The sequence below is a fragment of the Phoxinus phoxinus genome (assembly GCF_949152265.1).
Source record: "Phoxinus phoxinus genome assembly, chromosome: 4".
Lineage (NCBI taxonomy): Eukaryota > Metazoa > Chordata > Actinopteri > Cypriniformes > Leuciscidae > Phoxinus > Phoxinus phoxinus.
Window position 1 is genome coordinate 31,445,818 of NC_136879.1, and position 20,466 is coordinate 31,466,283.

Sequence of the window (20,466 nt, forward strand, 5' to 3'; positions counted from 1 at the left end):
TATTTACCAATCAGAACCTGTAAATGATCATTTGTATTCAATTAATCTAAATAGTAGTTCAGGCAGAAGTCATAGATTAAAAAATACCAGGCTTAATAGAGGTATTAATATGCAATATATTTGAGAGTTTGTGTTCACTTACCACAGCGTGAAATCTATCCATTTCAAGACCTCACTCACTCCTACTTGTTAAACATAAACCAGGTTAAACTTGTTCTAATATAAACTTACTAGGGGACTTGCTAGAAAGGCTGGATTTGTATAATTATGTCCCTGGGAAGTACAAGGTTACAAAAAATTATCAATGTATAACAATAGACAATATTTTTAGATAAAGTGCAAGGTGCACTGAGTAATTTCCCCCCACATTATTATTATTACTATTAAAAATAATAAAATGAATAGTTATAAAATATAACTTCATTCTACTTTTTCATGAATTGATGTGAAACAAGACGGTTAAGCAACAAGGGATTCATTACAGTGTGACAATAAATGTCAAACCATTTTAGATCTTCAAATATACAAAGAAGAAGCAAAACATACATTCGTTTTGCAACAACTTATTTCAATGCGTTAACATCGTTCGTCCATACTCCCGATTGGAACGTTCTATTTTGGCGCGTCACGTCGACCGCACAAACGCAGTCTTTGATTGGTCGACTGGGAGCCGACGTCAAGAGTCCGTACCCTGAGAGACGCGTCGCTCACACAGTGAAGATGTGTTCTGTACTTCTGTACTACATTCTGCCACGGAAACAAGGTGAGCTGAAACATTTCATTTGGACATATACCTGTCGTTTTGTTTGCTAAGAGTGTTTTAGCGCTGTAGAATATATTTACGAACATCTAAGTTAGTGGTTTCATAAATATATTCTTGAAGGCTGTCACTGTTTTCAGTCTCTCGAGTAAACTATGAAAAATAAACAATTGATTAATTGACTGACATAACTCATACAAAGCAGAATGTACACTGTATTCATAATACGAGATTACTAATCTTAGGTTGGTCTCGATTCGAAGTTATTTTGAAGGGAAAGTAAGTAAATTGTGAATATTGTAACAGGTTCTTGTCTTATCTTCTATTGAGTTAACTATTGTAGGTAATGCATTTATGATGTTTAAATATAAATGCACAACGAATTCAACAGAAAACAACTAGAATAGAAAAAGGTCACATGAATCCCGAGACAACAGTGATTTTATCACTGCAGACAGGAATACACCACATTATCTTGTTTCTAAAATTCAATTGGATTACAGTAGGCCTACATGTCTATATACAAAATATATAAATATAAAATATAAATAAAAAATTCCAATGGGCTCCTTGTGGTGAAATTAGTTTACATATCCAGAAAACCAACTTTAATTTATTGTTAGGCTTAATAGGCTACTTATCCTGCTTACTATAAAAGTGATAGGTTACGTAAATATATTGCATTTCATAAAATACTTGCTAAGAACTGATTCAATTTAAACCTAATTCAATTTGCAACGAAGTGCCTCATTTGATGAGTCAAAAGCCTTTCGGACAGTAACAGGATTCAGGATATGGCATTATAGCATCATATACTGCAGATCAATAGTCATGTTACATCCATTACTCATGTGCTGTTGATACACTGGTTTTGTTTTGTGTAATTCTACAACAGTTATTCATCATTTCTGTCTTGATTTCAACTCTCATTAGAGAATATGTATTCCTATTCACCCATTTTTTTAAGCTCCTCAGCCATGTAAAGTATTAACATCTCATTGATACGTTATTGTTCGCTGGTTGTTTGTATAATGTTATGTATTAGTCCTTAGCAGTGTTGGGGCTAGTTACTCAAAAAAGTAATATATTACATATTACATATTACTCTCAAAAATAGTAATGCCTTACTTTACTTTATTACTCCCTGGAGAAAGTAACTAGTTATATTACTAGTTATATTACTAGTTACATTTTTTTTCTTAATTACTTTATAATTGCCTGAGACGCATCAGATGGAGGGAGAACATACAAAGGAGGAGTGTTCTTAAGGGTCTTTATTACGCCAACAAGAAAACTGGCACTGTCTAGCACAAATAACTACAAACGTACTTGTGCAATCAAGTACAAAAAACAAGTATTAATTTCCTCAATGTTTAACAAACACCGTCTGGTGCAAACAATCAATAAATTTGATTGTCAATTTATCCCATACGGAAATGTTAAATGATTATTATATATGCCAAACTATTTACTATTTAACTATTTATTTCAAGTCTACAGATCAAGTCTACATATCCACATTTCATTTTCGAATCTTTTATAAATAAAATTTATTATTTATTATTATTTTACCTCTTCTTGACCAGCTCATAAAAACAAAACAAATAGCTACTACACAAATTATATTTGAAAACTGATAATTATATATAGGCTATGTGACATGTATGTAAAAAAAAAAAACTATTATACATGCATAAAATATATGGGCTGGTTTTATATGTCAATTATTCCATTTTCTAATAGGTTTTATATATGGGCATATATATGGTATATATTTTATATATGTGGATATATTTCATGTATGTATATTTCATATATGTACATATATTACATTTCCGTATGGGATAACAAGTCCAAACTTTTTGCTGCTTGCGGGGCTGCTCGTTCATGTCACTCTGTCGCTTCGCAACGAGCTTGATGTGTCCGTGCTGTCGGAAGCGGTGGAGAGCAGCTTTCTCCCCGGGCAGAGTGTGCACTTCACCGTCAAGTTATTTTCCTTCCGTTTAACATATTCAAAATAATTACTGAATCTCCACCCGTCGAAACTAGCTTTCTGTTGCTGGGAACCTTCCTCAGCTTGCCGTTGTTGACGCTTCCATTTTCCCCCATCTGTCTTTGAGGATGCCGCTCTGCGGCTGGCTGCCGGGTGTCGACCAATCGGTGATGGTAAATGATACCTCGTGCCAAACCCAGACCAATCACTGTTACATTCACGCCCTCCTCCCCTTCCCTTCTGTTCTCTGTGTTGTGTGCCTTGTGTGTGATGGTGCTACTGGCAAATGTAACGCAAGTAACTAGCTCGGGAAAACTGTAATAATATTACCATTTTCAGACGAGTAATGCCTTACACTACTAGTTACTGAAAAAAGTAATATTATTACAGTAACGCGTTACTTTGTAACGCGTTACACCCAACACTGGTCCTTAGTACCACTGCCATTTATTTGAAGCTTGTTTTGATCAAGGTGTAACCCAGAGTAAATAATATCTCAGTGAGCTGTTTTCAAATATTTGCACAGCTAGCTTGACACACTGGTGTCTTAAGTTTTATAGATGGTCATATGATCATGTAAGGAAACAAGTTTCTTTTTAAACAGATAGATCCAGGATTTTTTTGTTTTTCTGTGCATATCAGAGCCATCTAATTTAATTAATAGTACATATTAGAGCCATTATCTGACATGACTCTTAAGTGGGATCAGCATTATGTAATTTATGTTCAACGGAAAACGTAATAATCTTCTGTAAATGTGCTCGATCTAAAAGTCTGCCCCTTCTCATGGTCAACTGACAGTGCCGTCACATGTTTTGTCTAATCTCAGCATTCTCCAAACAGGCCCACACTCGGCTTCATTGTGCACTTATTTAGAACTCACATTTCTTTTCAAATTACAGCAAATTTAGCATACAAATTGGGTTACATTTGTCCTTTCCATTAAATAATGACTTAATAACACCCTAATCATTTTCTTTTGAAGCCATTTGAACTGAAAGAGACTAATGGAGCATCTCAGAGGTTTTGATGTGCTCTTTACAGGTGCCGTAATTGCGCATAATGAAATGAAGGTGAATCAGGAGCAACAATAGATAGTCTTCTGAGCCTTTGCACAAGCGTCTCAAACGGTGAGAAGAACAACGGCCATCATGATAGACCTCAGCCACCTGAGCGAGGAGGAGCAGGAGAAGATCATGACTGTTTTAAAGAGGGATGCTGAGTTGAAGAAAGCCGAGGAGGAACGAATAAAGTAAGACTGCTCAGACACACACCTTTATTAGGGTAAATGACCCTCCTCTCTTATCGCAAATGTGTAGGCTAGTTGATATGAAAATATCAAGCAGTGACAGCAGTGTGATATACTATATGATAGGGCTGGTAAAAAATAATAATAGATTTTTCGATTAATTGTTTTTTAAAATGTGGTCGATTCTCAAAGGCCAAGAATACATTTTTCTCCATATTTATTTATCTATCACCCAAAAGCCAGTATTAGTTTTCTTACACTGTTCATTGGCTTGCAACCTCCCCGTTACAGCTAATGCTGTGAGATTTTATGTTTGTTAAACAATAAAATAACCTAATCCTGTTTGATCAAGGCTTGCGACTGTTCTGACTTATCCAAATTTCAGCATACATTTTTCATCTTGTATCAAAATCCTGTCTAATCATTGTTTGCATTTGCAGAAGAGTTTAATATACAGGTTTGTAGCTCTTTATTTCTTTTTATTAATTAACCACTTGTAAACTTATGTTCACTGTTCTTTTCTATAAATATAGGATTTGTATTAAATCTATATTCATTGAGTTGAATCGAGAATCGATTTTAGAATCGAAATTCGAAATCGAATCGAAAGCTTGCAAATCGAATTGGAACATCTGAATTGATACCCAGCCCTACTATATGATATGAAACCATTTAAATGTTTCCATCTTGTTTAAATATTATAAATTACATTTTATGACCTCACATAAACAGATCACACTGAATATTTTTACTTTTAAAGACACTTAAAATATTTTTACCCTGAAAAATACATTTTAAATGAACAAATAGAATGGTGAGAAAAAGATGGTGACCAGTTATAGTACCTGAAATACACTTTCCATTATACATTATATATATATATATATACACAACCATTCAAAAGCATGGTGTCAGTAAATACACATTTTATTCAGCATGGATGCATTCAATTGATCAAAAGTGACAGTAAATACATTTATAATGTTAAAAAAAGAATAAAATAAAATAAAATGCTGCTCCTTTGAACTTTCTATTTATCAAAGGTTAAGGGTTAATGTGCGTTTTAACATTGCAAAGAAACATTGCCCTTCCGTGAGAGATACTAGACCGGTGCGTCTCACAGGTGTCGCTCATCAGTAATCACACCACTGGCCTCGCGTCGTTCTCCCCCGGCCCTCAGTCTCGTCCTGCTCGCCACAGTAAACATAGTCTCGCGTAGCCAGACCTTCAGACTGACGGCTGAAGGTCTGGAATTCATAGCAGCTTTCTTTGGCCAAGGCCCGCCCATAAGGCCGCTTGATCGACATGTCAAACAACCAATTACAGTTCGTTTCGTTCAGCGTCACGTTTCGGGGCGTGGAAATATCCCCACAACAACAGACCGGCGTGCAACAAGTCTCCACTAAGTGCCTCAAACAAAACTCCTGGACATCTCTTAAAGAGTCTATGCCGTGAACCTTGCATTCTTTTGAGAATCCTACGTTTAGCTGATCTTGATAAATGCTCATTGTCACTCATGTAAACACAACAGTTTTTCTTCCGCAATCACACGTCTGCGCTTTGTTTCCCGGCGGACCGAAAATAAACGCGACACTCGCGCCCCCCGGAAATCCGATAAAATTCAACCAATCAGATGACGACTTCGACATTCCTGAAGTGTTTCCAGTTAAGTGTACCATATGCATCAGACGTTTAGCCAACGTTCCGTGGGCGTGACGTCTGAGGCTGAGACTACAGTAAACATAATGAATGGCGACTGTAGAACGCAAAAGCCGAATCCCAGTAATTTTTGGCTCTCTCGAAATCCCGGGCAGACTTGTCATGGAGACTCACTAGTAGCCTAGTCTTGTTGTTTAACTGTTCTACCTTGTTCTCTTACACTTATTCAATTAAATCCATCAAAATACAACATAAAAACAAGGCACTGATCCACAGACAAACAGTGAGGTGTTTACCCACATGAACGCCGTTGCACTAGCAAATAATTTGTTCTCGTGTTTAACGCTTTGAATGGAGACGGAAAGTCTACATGAAAGAAAGAATGCAGAATCTAGCCATGTCTGGGTGATTTCCCTGTGTTCAGCCTCAACCTTACTCAACCTTGTATAAAAGGATTAAGTCTACCCTTGTGGAATAATTGTCTTGGCCGTTTCACATGACCAACATAGTTTCCACTCCTTCAAAAGTGAAGATGTGTTCCAATGGTTGTTTCCAAACACATGATTTTAATCAAACCATTTTGAATCACTGCAAATGCTCACAATGTCTCTATTAAGGTTGTTTTGTAATGGCAGGTATTTGTACCATTTAACAGTAACCAGCTCTCAAACAAGTCACAGTATAATTATTAGTCTCAACTTCTTGGGTTGTTTTTCTTTAAAAAAAAAAAAAAGAAATTTCAATAAAACTCTTCATCAGTAGTGTTTGATTAATTTAACAGGGTACAGCTACTTCTTGGATACTTTGATAGTACCTAAGAAGCAACCATTATGAAAGATTTGCCATTTGCAAAGCAAACAGTCAGTATTGAAGACAGTGTCCTCCTGGATAAACCAATGAAGGAAGAGTTTGTCCACACTCTTTGGTCATATGGAATGTTATTGATTTAGTAGACTCTAATACAGGATAACATAATAAAGTAATAAACTGCAATGCGGTACCGACATTTGGAAAGCCCAGTTTATAGTCCTAGTACTCAAAGGACTGCCTAACACAATTGTACATAAAAAGAATTTAACATTTTGTGAGCAAACAACAGAAAATGTGATTATTGAAGTGCTTTCTTCCCTTGATTGCTGGAGAAAATTAATTTGCGCACTATGGAATCAATGTACGGTATTTGTCCAAAAGACATGTTGAGGTGAGACTATGTTAGATGCATGTTGCTGAGAACTGCACTCGTTTCTTTTTTCTTACTAAATTTGAAGGTTCCACTCATTTGATTCCAGACAGCTGCAGAAAGCCGTCCCAGAGGAAGACAGACGCAAGTATTTGTCAGGAGAATGGTTCTACGAGGTGAAGTCACAGAGACATCAGGACAGGATTCATGGCTCTGACATCATATTGGCATCAATGAATCAAAGGAAACCATCAGTTGTTGGTGAGACCAAAACACCTGCTACAATTCACACATGCAACTCTTTCAGAAACCTTGACTTAATGCTTTGTTAGCGAGCCTATAAACAGCACTACATATCAGAAAACATCTCACTATCCTTTTATATAGAGTATTTAACCAAGTCATGGGGCGGCAGATCAAGAAGCATCAGCAGAAAGGATAGTGATGGCATCATGACGTCACCCAAAAAAACACAAACTACTGAGTCCTCAATGCAGCTAAAGGAAAGGTAATGGTACATGCTCATGTACAAAAGCAAATAAGTTGACAGTACCTGATCAACTGTTTAGTGCTGCTGGCATAATCCTACACTGCTTGATCCATTTTTTATAGTAGCAACTTGATATTAATCAATTTATTCAGAATAACGGGGTAATAACTGTTCACGCTTGCCAGAACTCTTTGGTTTGCACTGTGTTTGCAACCTCCACCCCTCCCAGGTGCTTGTGTGCTTTACAGGTGTGGATACCTCATGATTCCAATATCTTTATGACTCGACAAGGGTCAACAGAGGAGTTTGCACGCTGTACTTTTAATGCTCTTAATTGATCCTGGTCATTACAGGATCTCTGGAAGAACTTGAGTCCAAATCAGCTGGATATCTTATACATGCAAGCACTCATAACAATAAATGAACAGGTTTCTATTTGTTTTGAAATTAGGGAAAACGGTGACACATTAGAGGTCCAGCAAGAAAACCTAAACATAGGCATGAGATCACCATCCAAGGTATGTAAGTGCTCATAGAAATATACAAACATATCAGTGTCAGCTCCCTACACCGTTACTGTATATCCTTGGGAGAAACACTTAAAGGGATCATATCATAATGGAATTAAAATGTCAAAACATCCAGCCCAAATGGACCATTTATTAAAAATTATGTGGGAAAATGGCTCCTACACTCTTTAAAATAAGGATTCCAAAAGGGAAGAATCAGAAGAACCATTTTGGGTTCTCCAAAGAACCCTTCATTGAACAGTTCTGAGCATTTTTCTTAGTATGACAAACATTATAAAACTATATATCCACTATATAAACCCTTTTGTATGGCGGAATTTGTCCATGGATGTTAAATGTTTTCATGGAACCATCAATGCTAATACAGAACCTTTATTATTTAACCTTTATTATAAGTGTACTGAACTTCCATGACTTACAGCTAAATACATTAACATATGGCTGCCCACCACATTTAGGGAAAACACCTATTTATAATCAGAAACTTGGCCTGCCAGGTCAATATGAGGTAGCAAGGAGGAAATATGATAGATTTATGATCGTCATAATATAACACAGGCTGTGCAAAGTTACTGAAGGATTGAACAGAGCAAACTACAGTATACTGTACTCTACAGCAGACCTGCAGCTTGTGAGTAAACACAGCTGTTTCTCATGTCATATCCAACAGGGTTGTTAAGCATAGAGGTACGTACATAAAAAAAAACAACGTGTATTGAAATGTTTTTATCAGAGAGGGTGGAAAATTATCATAAATTTTATCAGGAAACTAGTTGTGGCAATCTCACTAACAGTATAATGAATTATAAACAAATTATTTCACAAAAAAAATTATGATATGACCCCTTTTAAGTCCAGGTCAATCTAGTGTGTGCATTTTGTGGGTGAAAGTTAAGGTTATATGACAAATTAAACAATATGACATCAATAATCAATGCATTTCTTCATTGCCTCTTTTAATAAACTTTGCCTCTTTACCTGGTTCCAGCCAAGACACAATCCCTTCAACAGTGTTCCAATAGAGCTTGATTTTGAGGAAACTGATATCCCCTTTACATCAGGACCTGGACTCAGGAAATCATTAGACAGGGACTCTGATTCACAAGGTTGATGTGACAACATTGTATAATTGTCATTTATACTAATTTGTATAAGTTTTAAGAAACTTGTAATGTTTTGTGTTCTCCCTTGCTTACAAGTCTCACATTTGCAGTAAAACACCAGGAAGCAAGTAACAGTGAAGTCAAAAGAGAGGTCTCTGACACCATACAAAACAGACCTCCTGGTCAAAAGCCTGTGCCAAAGAAGAGAACCAAAATCAACAAACCCCAGGGCTCTATCTCAGACAGCACCAGCTCTATGTCCAGCCAGAGTGTGTCCACCACAGCAGGCTCAGGTATCAGGTCTCCACCACCAAGAAGTATCCCCAAACACAGCTCAAATGAGCCAACTCTCAAGAGCCAACTGCGCCAACCAGTTGTATCTCTAAGCCATGTTGGCAAAAACACCAGCCAAGGAAAGGATCCTGAAGAATCAAGACTTTCTCTGGGAAGTACAGAGGAATCAAGTAGCAAAATTGAAAACAAGGAGCTATTTAGCTCTCCTTCACCAATGAAGTTGCCAAAGTCACGTTTACCAGTGAGAGCCTCATCGCAACTGATAAACCCTCCGCGGGGCTTACAAGAGAAGCCAAAGATACAACCACGTCTAAGTCTGAACTCTATCACAGGAGCAGATGATGGCAAGAAAGTAGAAGAACTTCTAAAACAGAGAAAAGAAACAAATAGTTGCCTTCCTCAGTCACCAAGTGTGGAATTGGAGGGCCAAAACATTTCTGGTGAAATTTATCTTCCTCGTGAGAATGCAATATTTGCATTGACTGACAACTCTAAAAAGCCACTGGATGAGATCACTGCCCCTCAAACTACACAGCACAAATCTGAGAATGTGGAAAATCACGTGGCTCAGTTTCCAAAATTGGAAACGATTAGAACTGAAGAAAATATGAAGAAAACTGCTGTTGGTATGATCCATATCTTTTTAAAGGAGTAGTTTGCCCAAAAAAATGAATTGTGTAATTTACCTATCCTCTTTTCAAACTGTATGACTTACTTTCTTCTGCAGAACACTTCAGATACATTGATTAAAATCTTGTTGAATTCTGCAGTACACTGGGACTCACTTTAATGCTTAATAAATCACCCAAGTATGTCAGCTAAATATACATGTGTCTCACCAATCATTTTCCAAGTGTGCCAATCAGTTTTGGTGAAAAACAACCTGATATTGACATTCATTCAGCTTTTCACACTCCAGTCCAGTAGTTGGTAGAAATGTTCCACCACCTGCTTCTGCCACTTCAACATACCCCAGCGTTCATGATACTACCACCTAAATGGAATATTCACCCAACTTGATATTCATTAACTTTTCACCTGTGTGTATCCTGTTGTGTTCTGCAGAAGAAATAAAGACTGATTTGAAATGACATAAAAGTTAGTAAATTATTTTTACATATTTGGGTGAAATAATCTTAAATTTAGAATAAATAAATTATATATATTTTTTAAATTAAATTATTGCTTACAATTAGAGATGCACCGATTACAATTTTCTTGGCTATAATTCTGATTTCCGATTTTTCATTGAGTTTCACCTGCCGATACCGATTTTAGCCATTTCGATTTCATTTTTTCTAACCACTTTACAGCACACACAAATATTTATTTTCTATCTTTTCTTTAATAGAACATTTTGTGAACAGATAATCGCTATAAAATAGAACTATATAAATTACTCCTGGTGTAGGAAATTAAAAGTTAATTAAAATTAAACTGAAAGAAAGCTTATACTGTATAATTTGACTAGTTTTCTCGTTTTTATTTTATTTTTATAAAACACCATATACTTTTACCCAAACTAAATAATAAAAACAAGTTTAAGTGGGTAAATTTTCTATAAATATTTGTGTCTATAAATATTCATTTTCTTTTCTGACATAGCCTACTCCAGTTCTTGTTAAAACACACTAGACATGCAAATTATGTGCATTTTGGGCACTTTTTGTGTGAAATCATATTTATTTTGTCCATCAAAAGTGTGCTTTCACTTTAATTGAGCATGAGCAGTGCAGAAAAAATAGACTTTCTGCACCGAATCCCCCCGCTTAACTGCTGCTCACGCGACGGCTCACGAGCTGCTCCTGCTCGCGGGGTGAATGCACTCATTAATAGCATGCACTGCGGAAAAAATACGATGCCGCTCACGCTTGCGGTGTAAAACGGCTGTAATTCACGAGGTTTCCTAAATGTGCGTTCCGTGTGCATGTGTGATGCTGATGTTGCGCGATGTTAATCATGAGGCGCCTGAGTGCATTTGACCGGCAATTAAATCGGCATATGTCAGACTGACCGGCCGGTCGCCGGTCATGGCCGATCACGTGAAAATCGGCCAATTCCGGTCAACAGCCGATCAATCGGTGCATCTCTACTTACAATAGTTACTTGAAATTGAAAATGACTAGATTCTGCTTTGGACGTTCAATGCTATAATGTTTCTCTTACAGATCAACAATTTCCCAGATCCCTCAACATAACAGATACATTCAATAAGACAGATGCCTCTTCTGACTTTGAGACTAGCAGCAACCCCCTTTTCTTCAACATAAAACAAAAGACTAATAACTCAAAACAGGAAAATGCCAAACTGGAGGTCATGACGGATGAACACGTTTCGACACCTACTGATGAACAAGGAGATTCCATTGCCAAAGTTCTTGAGTGGTTTAGCAGAAGCTCAGACAGCAGTGATAGGCTTGATATAGAGAGCAATGTCCATGAGGACATGGAGGAGGTCATGGAGGAGGACACCAAGATCGATGACATAGACTTTGAAGATGAGGTTGATCAGAGATCCAAACCAAGAGATAATGTGTACTTGATCGTACCATGCCAGAGTGAAGAGATTCCATTAGAAGTCAATACGATATTTCTACAACAGACTGATTGGGGAAAGGAACAGAGTGTTGATGAGCCTACCCAAAACATTCCAAAAGAACGAAGATCTGAATCTGCATCTCATAAAGAACCTCTTATCAGGAATCTCTCTATTGACTCTGCTCTTACTGCAAACAATGTTCCTCCAAAGATCCCAGAGGTGAATATTTCTGTAGGTGGGAAAATAAGTCAAAATGAGAACAAAACAGAAGCTTTTATCAAGAGAGAGGAAGTGACCAAAGTTAAACTGGAAAACACAGACATCAAGCATACTCGGCATCTGCCAAAAGAAAGACCAGGTGCTGAGGAGAACCAGCGACCAAAAATTGCCAATTTAAAATCATTCTGGGAGAAAGAAAACATTGGTCCAAAGATTTTGATCAGCAAATCTAGTGCTCCTGGTATAACTGAAAAATTAATCCCTAGTGATGTTAGCAGAAAGCCGACTGAATGTGTAGAGAACCAACAGAGAAGTGAACAGAGCTTGAAAGCAACATCTCCAGGACATCAGAAAAAAGAGACAGTTGTGGAAGATTTAGACCTTGAGCATATAGGGAGTGCTAACACCATCTATAACCCCCAAGTACCCATTGTTACAGACGATTCAAAACCGCCATTGATATATGCTAATCAGAAGAATGATCAAATACTTGCAAGCTCTCTTTTAGACAAAGTAGTTTCTCTTCCACATTTAAAATCATCTTCCCCATCACTTGACAGTGGATCCTTGCTATTGGGTCAAAATAGTGATAGCATAGGAGGCACAGTTAGCACACACAGTAGTGATGCAGATCACACCTCTCCAAAAGAATTAGAGGCAAAAACAAGAACTACAACAAGAACCAATCAAGTGCCTTTTGTTAAGCAGAATTCCCAGCAAGAGAACATGACAGAGAGGATCAAGCAACTAAAGTCCTTCTGGGAGAAAGAATCTAAAACATCAGTAGCTCAAATCAGATCGACTACTAATGCTCGACTGAACCAAAGATTTACAAAGTCTGAGTTTGATCTCAGAACAATAGGTACAGAGTATGATGATGATGATGAGGACAGTTCTTCAGCCAGAGATAGACTGTCTCCTAATTTCCCTGTGCAACCTCTTCGTAAGGATAAGCCAGCTGTGATGGATGGTATGAGCACTTTACAGTTTAAGAACCTTCGTGACTTCTGGGGAGGACCACCTACAAAATCTGGACCAAGGTCACCGGTCCTTGAAAGTGGAATTCAGAGATCCTTAAGTCCACAAAGTCCAAATGAGAGAGCCAATGTCAAAGACTTTGTTAATGACAGCCAGAATGGTAAAACATCCTCACCAGCCAAAACTAGAGCATTCCAGTCTCCCTCAAAGAAGAGGATTATGTCAAGACAAGAATCAAAAAACGATCAGTCAAATGGGGGCGAAGCAATATCCCATGGAGTGTCTCATTCTCTTCAGGCACAGAAAGGCTCTCAGAGCGCTTCAAAAGCCACAATGGTACCTACACCTCAGGCTGGTCAAGAGTCACGACCTCAGCAGGGTAGAAGAAGCAACAAAGGCAGTCTAAATGGAAAAGCAAGTGCCATGCGACGTGCCACCAGCATGTTTTCAGTGAACACTGCGTTTGAGGAGCAAAGCCAGGACTTACAACTTCAGTCCAAGAAGTCTCAGGGTCCCAATATGCAACAGGTTAAGAAGACACCAGAAGCTAGCATTACACAGACCAAAAAAACACAAGAAGCTTGCTACACCATGCCAAAAACATCCCCAGAAATCTCTTGGAGAGACAGAGACAAAAATTCTCAGAGAAGACCATCGCGTACCTCAGAGGATTCCGACTCTCAACCTCTTGCTAGATCTTTCATTCCACGAGACTACCAACATTACCTTGGAATTACAGAAGACAGAAGTATATACACTCCACCTCCAGTTACAGAGCAGGTTGATAATTTGATCTGCACTTCATTTACATCATCTCCAGAGACAAACTGCAGCTGTAAGTGTTCCCCAGTAAAAACCAGTACTCCAGTACAGGGTTCCCCCGACCTCCAAACCAGGAAAGGGAGCCTGGGACTCCACTCAACCACACAAACTGATGAAAATGCCACTAAGGGGAATTCAAACCGTAAGTTTGAAGCTTTTTCTCTTATCATACTGTACAGGTTTCTCAAACGTTTTTTAACTAAAGACCCCTTTAAACTTTACTTGGAATACATTGTAAGATAAAAGTGCCTGTCAAATGCATGAATGTTAATCCATGGGATAAAAATAAAATAAAATAAAATACACTTTACATTTACATTCACACATTTGGCAGACATTTTTATGCATTTTAGCTATGCATTCCTTGGGAATTGAACATGACCTTGGTGTTGCTATAGCCATGCTCTATTGTTTGAGCTACATTGTAAATCTGATTGCTTAGAAAATTAATGATATAGAAAAAGTCCCTAACCATAAGCAAGAAACAAATATGTGCATATATAAAAGATTAAATAACATGAATTAATGTAGTTAAATGTATTTAAATCAGTGTTGTAAGATGTTTCCACAGCTTTCCTTTCAAGTGTTAAATCAAACAGATTGAAGTGCTCACATTACACAATAGCACAAGAACAGGAAACACAAGTTCTCTCATGAACACATTCTTATTGCTTGTTGTATTAATTCTTTATACCTTTATTGGATCAAACTGCCGCTGTTAAATCTTGCAGGTGAAAATGAGAGTCCCATTCTGAAAGCTTTGAGAAAAGCTTCATCTAGACCTGTGTACCATAAGAGCATGGAAGACATCAGCCCTCTTCCTAGTGAGCATCAATTCTCTATATCAAACACTTTAAACTGTAGCAGAATATCATTTATATATATATTTTTGTCATTAATGTTTCAACTAAAAACACCATATCCATATTTAGCTGTCTTTTTCATAGTATACTTCTAGTTTTACTCTTCCAGAGTAAAACACCTTATTGTTTGGCTTTAAATGGAGAGTTCACATGACAACAGAATCTGTTCTACTTTGTCATTGTGATCTCTTCTCTAAGGACAAGACCAAAAATTCAAACAAACAAATGACTACATGCTGGACAACTATGATGGCAAGTCTCAAACATAACTTCTTATATGTTTTATATTCAGTTTTAATTATATTGTGAGACAATACTCTTGTTGACATCATATTTGCACATTTATTTGATTTCTTCTGCCATCTTGTTTAAATCTCAGTTGCCCAGACTTCGTTCGCGACCTCAGACCCAGAGCACCTGAAGCAACTCAGCAAATCAGTGCCCTCATTTCTACAAAAAGAAGTTGGTTCATTTGTAATTTTTATCAAAGATTAAAGGCCAGGTCAAAATGCTCAAAATGTCTGCCGCTGTCCTGTCTTTTTAGAGTGATGGAGGAGAGAGTGACTCAGAGAGCAGTTCCCGCAGTGGTGTCCCACAGTGGAATAACAGACAATTTACTAACCTCAGCTACTACTCTGGCTCCACCTCTGTATGTTCATACACTGTATATTATATACTAAACTATTTACCAAGTTCTTAACCAATTATATCTTATACTGTCAGATAATATACAATATATATTCCATATAAATAGGCAAATGTACCCTGTAAATTATCCCATTTGCCTCAGTTATAAATCATGAAGCACACAATTCAGCACACAATTCACAGTCAAGTTTACTTCCGTAATCGGACATAATCCAAATGAAACAGGATATTCAATGAGAACAAAAGTAATGTTGGGCTTTATTTTATCCTGATTATGAATATAAACATAGTTTTGCTTACGTACAGTAATGAATTGATCATAGTAAAACCAGAACATTTAATTAGAAATGAAATACGGTCCAATTTAATTTGACGTTGTACGTCATGTGACGTGTATATTTGACATGTACTGGGATTGTTTCAATATTGTATTTCCATTATCTTCAGGTTAGCGGCAGTGTTGCAAGCGTGTACAATAGTGACTATAGCAGCGTTGACGTTCAAGGGAGCATCCAGTTTTCTCTAAACTATGTGCACAAGTTGCGGGAGTTCCATATCTTTGTTGTTCAGTGCCAGAATCTGGCAGCAGTGGACAAGAAGAGGAATCGATCTGACCCGTAAGACTGCGATCTCAATACCACCCACCCCTTTCTCCTCTAAATAGATATTTTCTCCATAGAGAACTTGTGCTTTGTTTTCTAGGTATGTTAAGAGTTACCTCATACCTGATTCTGCCAATTTGGGAAAAAGAAAAACCGCTGTGAAGAAGAAAACACTGAATCCTACATACAATGAGATTCTTAGGGTAAGGAAATCACTGGCAGAATAAGTCAGGGCCTGTGCTCACATTTTTATTGGAGCAAGCAGTCATGTGTTTTACACATTTAATAACATTGCTGATCAAATAAATGGTTAGATATTTATGCAGATCACATTTCACACTGTTGCGGTTTCATGAATTATGTAATGTTTCCTAATTGTTTTACTGTTCATTTTGAGCTGAAATGTCTATAATAGGCTGTTTAATGGCAGGTTCAACTGTGAAACCTTATCCCATATAGTGTGACAACATGCCCCAATATTGGTTGTGTTCAATTTACTGTACTCATTACCGTGCTAACGGTGGAATTTTAGGCTTTGAGACTTTAATATGTGTCTATACAAAAATGTACTTGAAAAATAACCCTAACATAAGAGATATTCACTGGATTAATAAGTGACAACTAGCCCCAGTGTCCCCTATATGCATCATACCAAATGCCTAATAATCTCCGTTCATTATATTATTTGATGCATACAGTACAGAGTCCGAATGGAGTACCTGATGTCCCAGGTTCTCAACCTTTCAGCATGGCACAATGACACATTTGGTCGTAACAGCTTTCTGGGTGAGATAGAGCTTGACCTCTCCTCGTGGGATTTTAACGACACAGAGATGAAGCTTTTGCCTCTTAAACCAAGGGTACAGTATGAATGTGTCCATAATTTCTCTTAGGTGAAATATTGAATACATGAAAATACAAATCTCTCTTGATTTCAGAATCTCTCCTCACAGACCACAAACAGCCTCCAGCCATCTGACTTAAGAGGACAGATGAGACTGGCCATACGTTTCCTGCCTCAGATCTCCCACTGTAAGGCTCCACCATTACAATCTTTTACTAATTACAATTCTGTCAGGACCACTATCGTCAAATACGATTGACAATTAGCATAAAGTTTCGATTGGCGGTATGGTTCCGTTTTGGGCGATAACTCTCTGCGCATCCATGCAGCCTAGCATGGATAAGAACAGGGAGAGCAGCAATAACCCCCCTTGGGGTAACAGAACAGAACCAACATAAAAGTATTGCAGATATCATTAATTCAAGATTTTAAATTACATCATAATTCAAGAATTTATTCTGATTCGAGGGGAATCAGAATGCCAAATCCTGACTGGGCGAGAGGAGGAGCTGGGGATGGAGGAGGGTAATTCGCTCCTGAGAAACGCGATAGCTGCTGATAATACTGAAGGAGCTTATATATGTACACAGTGATAGGCGTCGTATTCCTATAGGTAGACATGGATCAGCTGATGCGAGCCTGACTAACGTGACCTGCCAGAACTGACGCTACACTTAATTATAATTCACATAAATGCAGCAGCTTATATACCGAAAGACTGCACATTATGTCACAAATAAAGTCAAACGTCACAGATTTATTATTGATCTGTGTGAGTGTTTATTTTTTCAATCCAGCAAAGAACATTCCTGGCTCTGGTGAAGTGCATATCTGGGTCAAAGACTGCAAGAATCTCCCTCTTATCAGAAGTCCAACTATTGACCCATATGTGAAATGGTACTATATTATGATTTCTTTTTATTATTGTGATTTTTTGTTTTGTTTAAAAAAAAAAACATCTTCAAGGTCCCACTAAGTAATTGTTGAATTCTCTGCACAGCTCTGTACTCCCCGACACCAGCAAAAAGAGCCGTCAGAAGACTCGGGTGCTGAAGAGAACAGCCAACCCCATATTTAATCACACTATGGTGTATGATGGCTTCAAGGCAGAGGACCTAAAAGAGGCTTGTGTGGAGCTTACTGTTTGGGACCGGGACCGTCTAGCCAATCACTCGCTTGGAGGCCTGAGACTCGGCATGGGCACAGGTGCAGTCCAGTGTTGGGATCTTTGTGTGTTTTGAGATCTACAAACATAAACATATAAAATACATATTAACACAAATATATATGTATTTAATAAGTCAATCTCGTTTTACAGGCAGGAGTTATGGAGTACTGGTGGACTGGATGGACTCTACAGCAGAGGAGGTCACTTTATGGAGGAGAATGATGGAATCTCCCAATGAATGGGTGGATGGCTTGTTACCACTGAGGATGGTAACAGCAGCCAAAAACACATGGAAATGAGATTACAGTGACTATTATCAAAGTTTGCATGCAATATCTTGCATTTGTTATAGTTTATAGTAAAATAGATAAGGTTTCTGTCACATTAAGAAAGACATTCTGGTCCCCATTACACCTGGGATTAACATAAGTTTCTCATCCAGATAGTATTGCGTTATTCTTGAGCTGGATTTCATTTACATCTTCACTTCAATGTGTGTCCAGTGTGACTGAACAGAGACTCAAATGAACTTACCCACACAAAATGTAAAATGGCATTTACATATGTCCAGAGGTGGATGTTAGGGTAGGCTAATTTTTCTAATATTATATTTTTATTATATTTTTTAAGAAGTTGTTGGATTATGTAGTTAATGAGAATACCTGAAAAGATATAGACATATATTTTAAAAACTAAAAAAATCAAAGCAATGGCAAAAAAAGGGGGTGGTAAAATGCCCTTTTCACAAGATGTAAAGTAAATCTCTGATGTCCCCAGAGTATGTGTGTGAAGTTTTAGCACAAAATACCCCACAGATATTTTTTATATAGCATGTTAAAAAAAACGCACCGTTTTGTGTCTGGCCCTTTAAATGCAAATGAGCTGCTGCAGAGGGCGGGGTTTCAAGAGCTCGCGTGTGTTAGCAGCTGCGATTACTTCACAGACACACTAAAATTACAGAAACTGTTCTGCCTTTAATGTTAAAACGGAGTCAGACAATGATGGAGAGACTCAAGAAGAAGTGACAGCATGTAGAATGCAACAGGACGTCTCTGAATGGTTAGTTGATGAATTTATGTTGCTGATGTGGAGTTAACTATCTTCAATTAGGATATTCTGTCATGGTAATCTAAAAATCGCTCGTATAGGAACTGTTGTGAGATACACACAGAGTGACTTTCTATTGCATGTGAAAAGATGGATGCTAAAGTTTGAGCTGACTCACAAATGTACTCTTATACAACAACTTTTCCTCTTCTCAACATGGACTGCGTGTTCCCGGGGGCGGGGTTTATGTACATTTTAGGGTTGGTGATGTCACTAACCCCGGAGGAATGTCTTGTAGTCCCTACCAGCCGTTTGTTGTAGTCCTTTTCTTTAAAAGCAAATATCTTCCTTTGCTTGAACTTAAGTGTCTTGTAACTTTGCAGATGTTGTTTATGCTCAAACAGCAACATTACACACTAACTAAAGTTAGAAAAGTGAAATCATACTCAACCACCCCTTTAACCAGCAAATGAGGAAGATGCGAAATGTGTGTATTGCAATATTGTGTCCCATAATCGGGATTTAATTTGTTGCCAAGGATGGTGACTGTTTTATTTGTAAAATACACCTGTACTAACATCGTAGATATACTGTACTATAAGCAAAATAATGCTGGATACACCTGATAAAATACCTTATAAAATAGCAGAAATCTTGTGAAAAGTGATTAAATAAACAGAAAACTGTTCACAGTGCAGCAGTTGTTATTTTTTCTTGCTATATCAAAGGTATTTGTATATGGTGACAAATGGTGCACTGCCCTATGACTTATGCAATTATATAATATATGTAAATCACTGCTATGCACGGAATATCTGGATGACCACAACTACATCGGATTACCTAAGAAAGTGAGACTCCCTACAAACATGCAATATGAAAATCTGTTGTCTTTGTTCATGGCTCAATTCCGGACACAATTGCTTTTAAACTAATCGACTGAACCATAAATCCAGATTTATGACAGTGTTGACTGGCTAATGGCACCACAAGAAAATTAATTTAGTCAGAATAAATGACAAAAGGCTACCATGACCCTTGAGCCTAAGCAATTTAGTCAGGAACAATATGAAACTTCTGATCTCTAGCACCACCTAGTGAAGAGAGTGCGGTTTATCACATGTGTACTTATAATGGCATATTATTTATTAGTAGGCTACATGCACTTTATAAGTACACAAACCACAATATCGTATTCTCAATCATTCAAATGAGCGGCTAGTTTAAAACATATCAAACCAATTAGTCAACATAGAGGGAGTACTGAATAGGACTTGTATTACATGACAATAGAATTCTGACAATGCATGCAAATACAATACACCACTATTGAAATCTGGTGCAAAGAGCCTCAGAAAGGAGGAGGTGAGACAGGGTCATGCTCACAGAACAAGGGCTCTGTCTGATGAGACTGAAGAGAGGAGCCGGGCTGTCTGATCATGTGTCCGTCTCATCACACTTTCCTGTCTCGAAGGACT

At 37.6% G+C, this 20,466-nt stretch overlaps 1 protein-coding gene across 3 annotated transcripts; it reads left to right on the forward strand.

The window, feature by feature from the left end:
* The first annotated feature begins 666 nt into the window (after positions 1–666).
* Positions 667–19,684, forward strand: sytl2b (synaptotagmin-like 2b). Of its 3 annotated transcripts, none has more exons than XM_079611443.1 (19): positions 667–763; positions 3,798–4,005; positions 6,951–7,102; positions 7,229–7,349; positions 7,783–7,849; positions 8,850–8,967; positions 9,075–9,884; positions 11,427–13,958; positions 14,548–14,640; positions 14,878–14,931; positions 15,059–15,141; positions 15,224–15,328; positions 15,775–15,944; positions 16,030–16,132; positions 16,628–16,789; positions 16,868–16,961; positions 17,571–17,670; positions 17,774–17,979; positions 18,092–19,684. In XM_079611443.1, exons 2-19 carry the CDS (start codon positions 3,905–3,907, stop codon positions 18,238–18,240), a joined length of 5,220 nt encoding a protein of 1,739 aa, XP_079467569.1. In that variant the 5' UTR covers positions 667–763; positions 3,798–3,904; the 3' UTR covers positions 18,241–19,684. The 3 variants fall into 3 exon arrangements, 2 of the variants coding, with proteins under 2 accessions (XP_079467569.1, XP_079467568.1); XR_013797463.1 differs by having other exon boundaries at positions 703–763; positions 6,930–7,102; positions 16,633–16,789; positions 18,092–19,682; XM_079611442.1 differs by having other exon boundaries at positions 703–763; positions 6,930–7,102.
* The last annotated feature ends 782 nt before the right edge of the window (positions 19,685–20,466 follow it).

Excerpts from the sequence above, each read along its gene's own strand:
- sytl2b (XM_079611442.1), top strand. The coding sequence starts at position 3,905 with ATGATAGACCTCAGCCACCTGAGCGAGGAGGAGCAGGAGAAGATCATG. Across the intron at positions 9,885-11,426 it reads TATGAAGAAAACTGCTGTTG|ATCAACAATTTCCCAGATCC; the intron begins GTATGATCCATA and ends TTTCTCTTACAG. Across the intron at positions 15,329-15,774 it reads ACTACTCTGGCTCCACCTCT|GTTAGCGGCAGTGTTGCAAG; the intron begins GTATGTTCATAC and ends CATTATCTTCAG.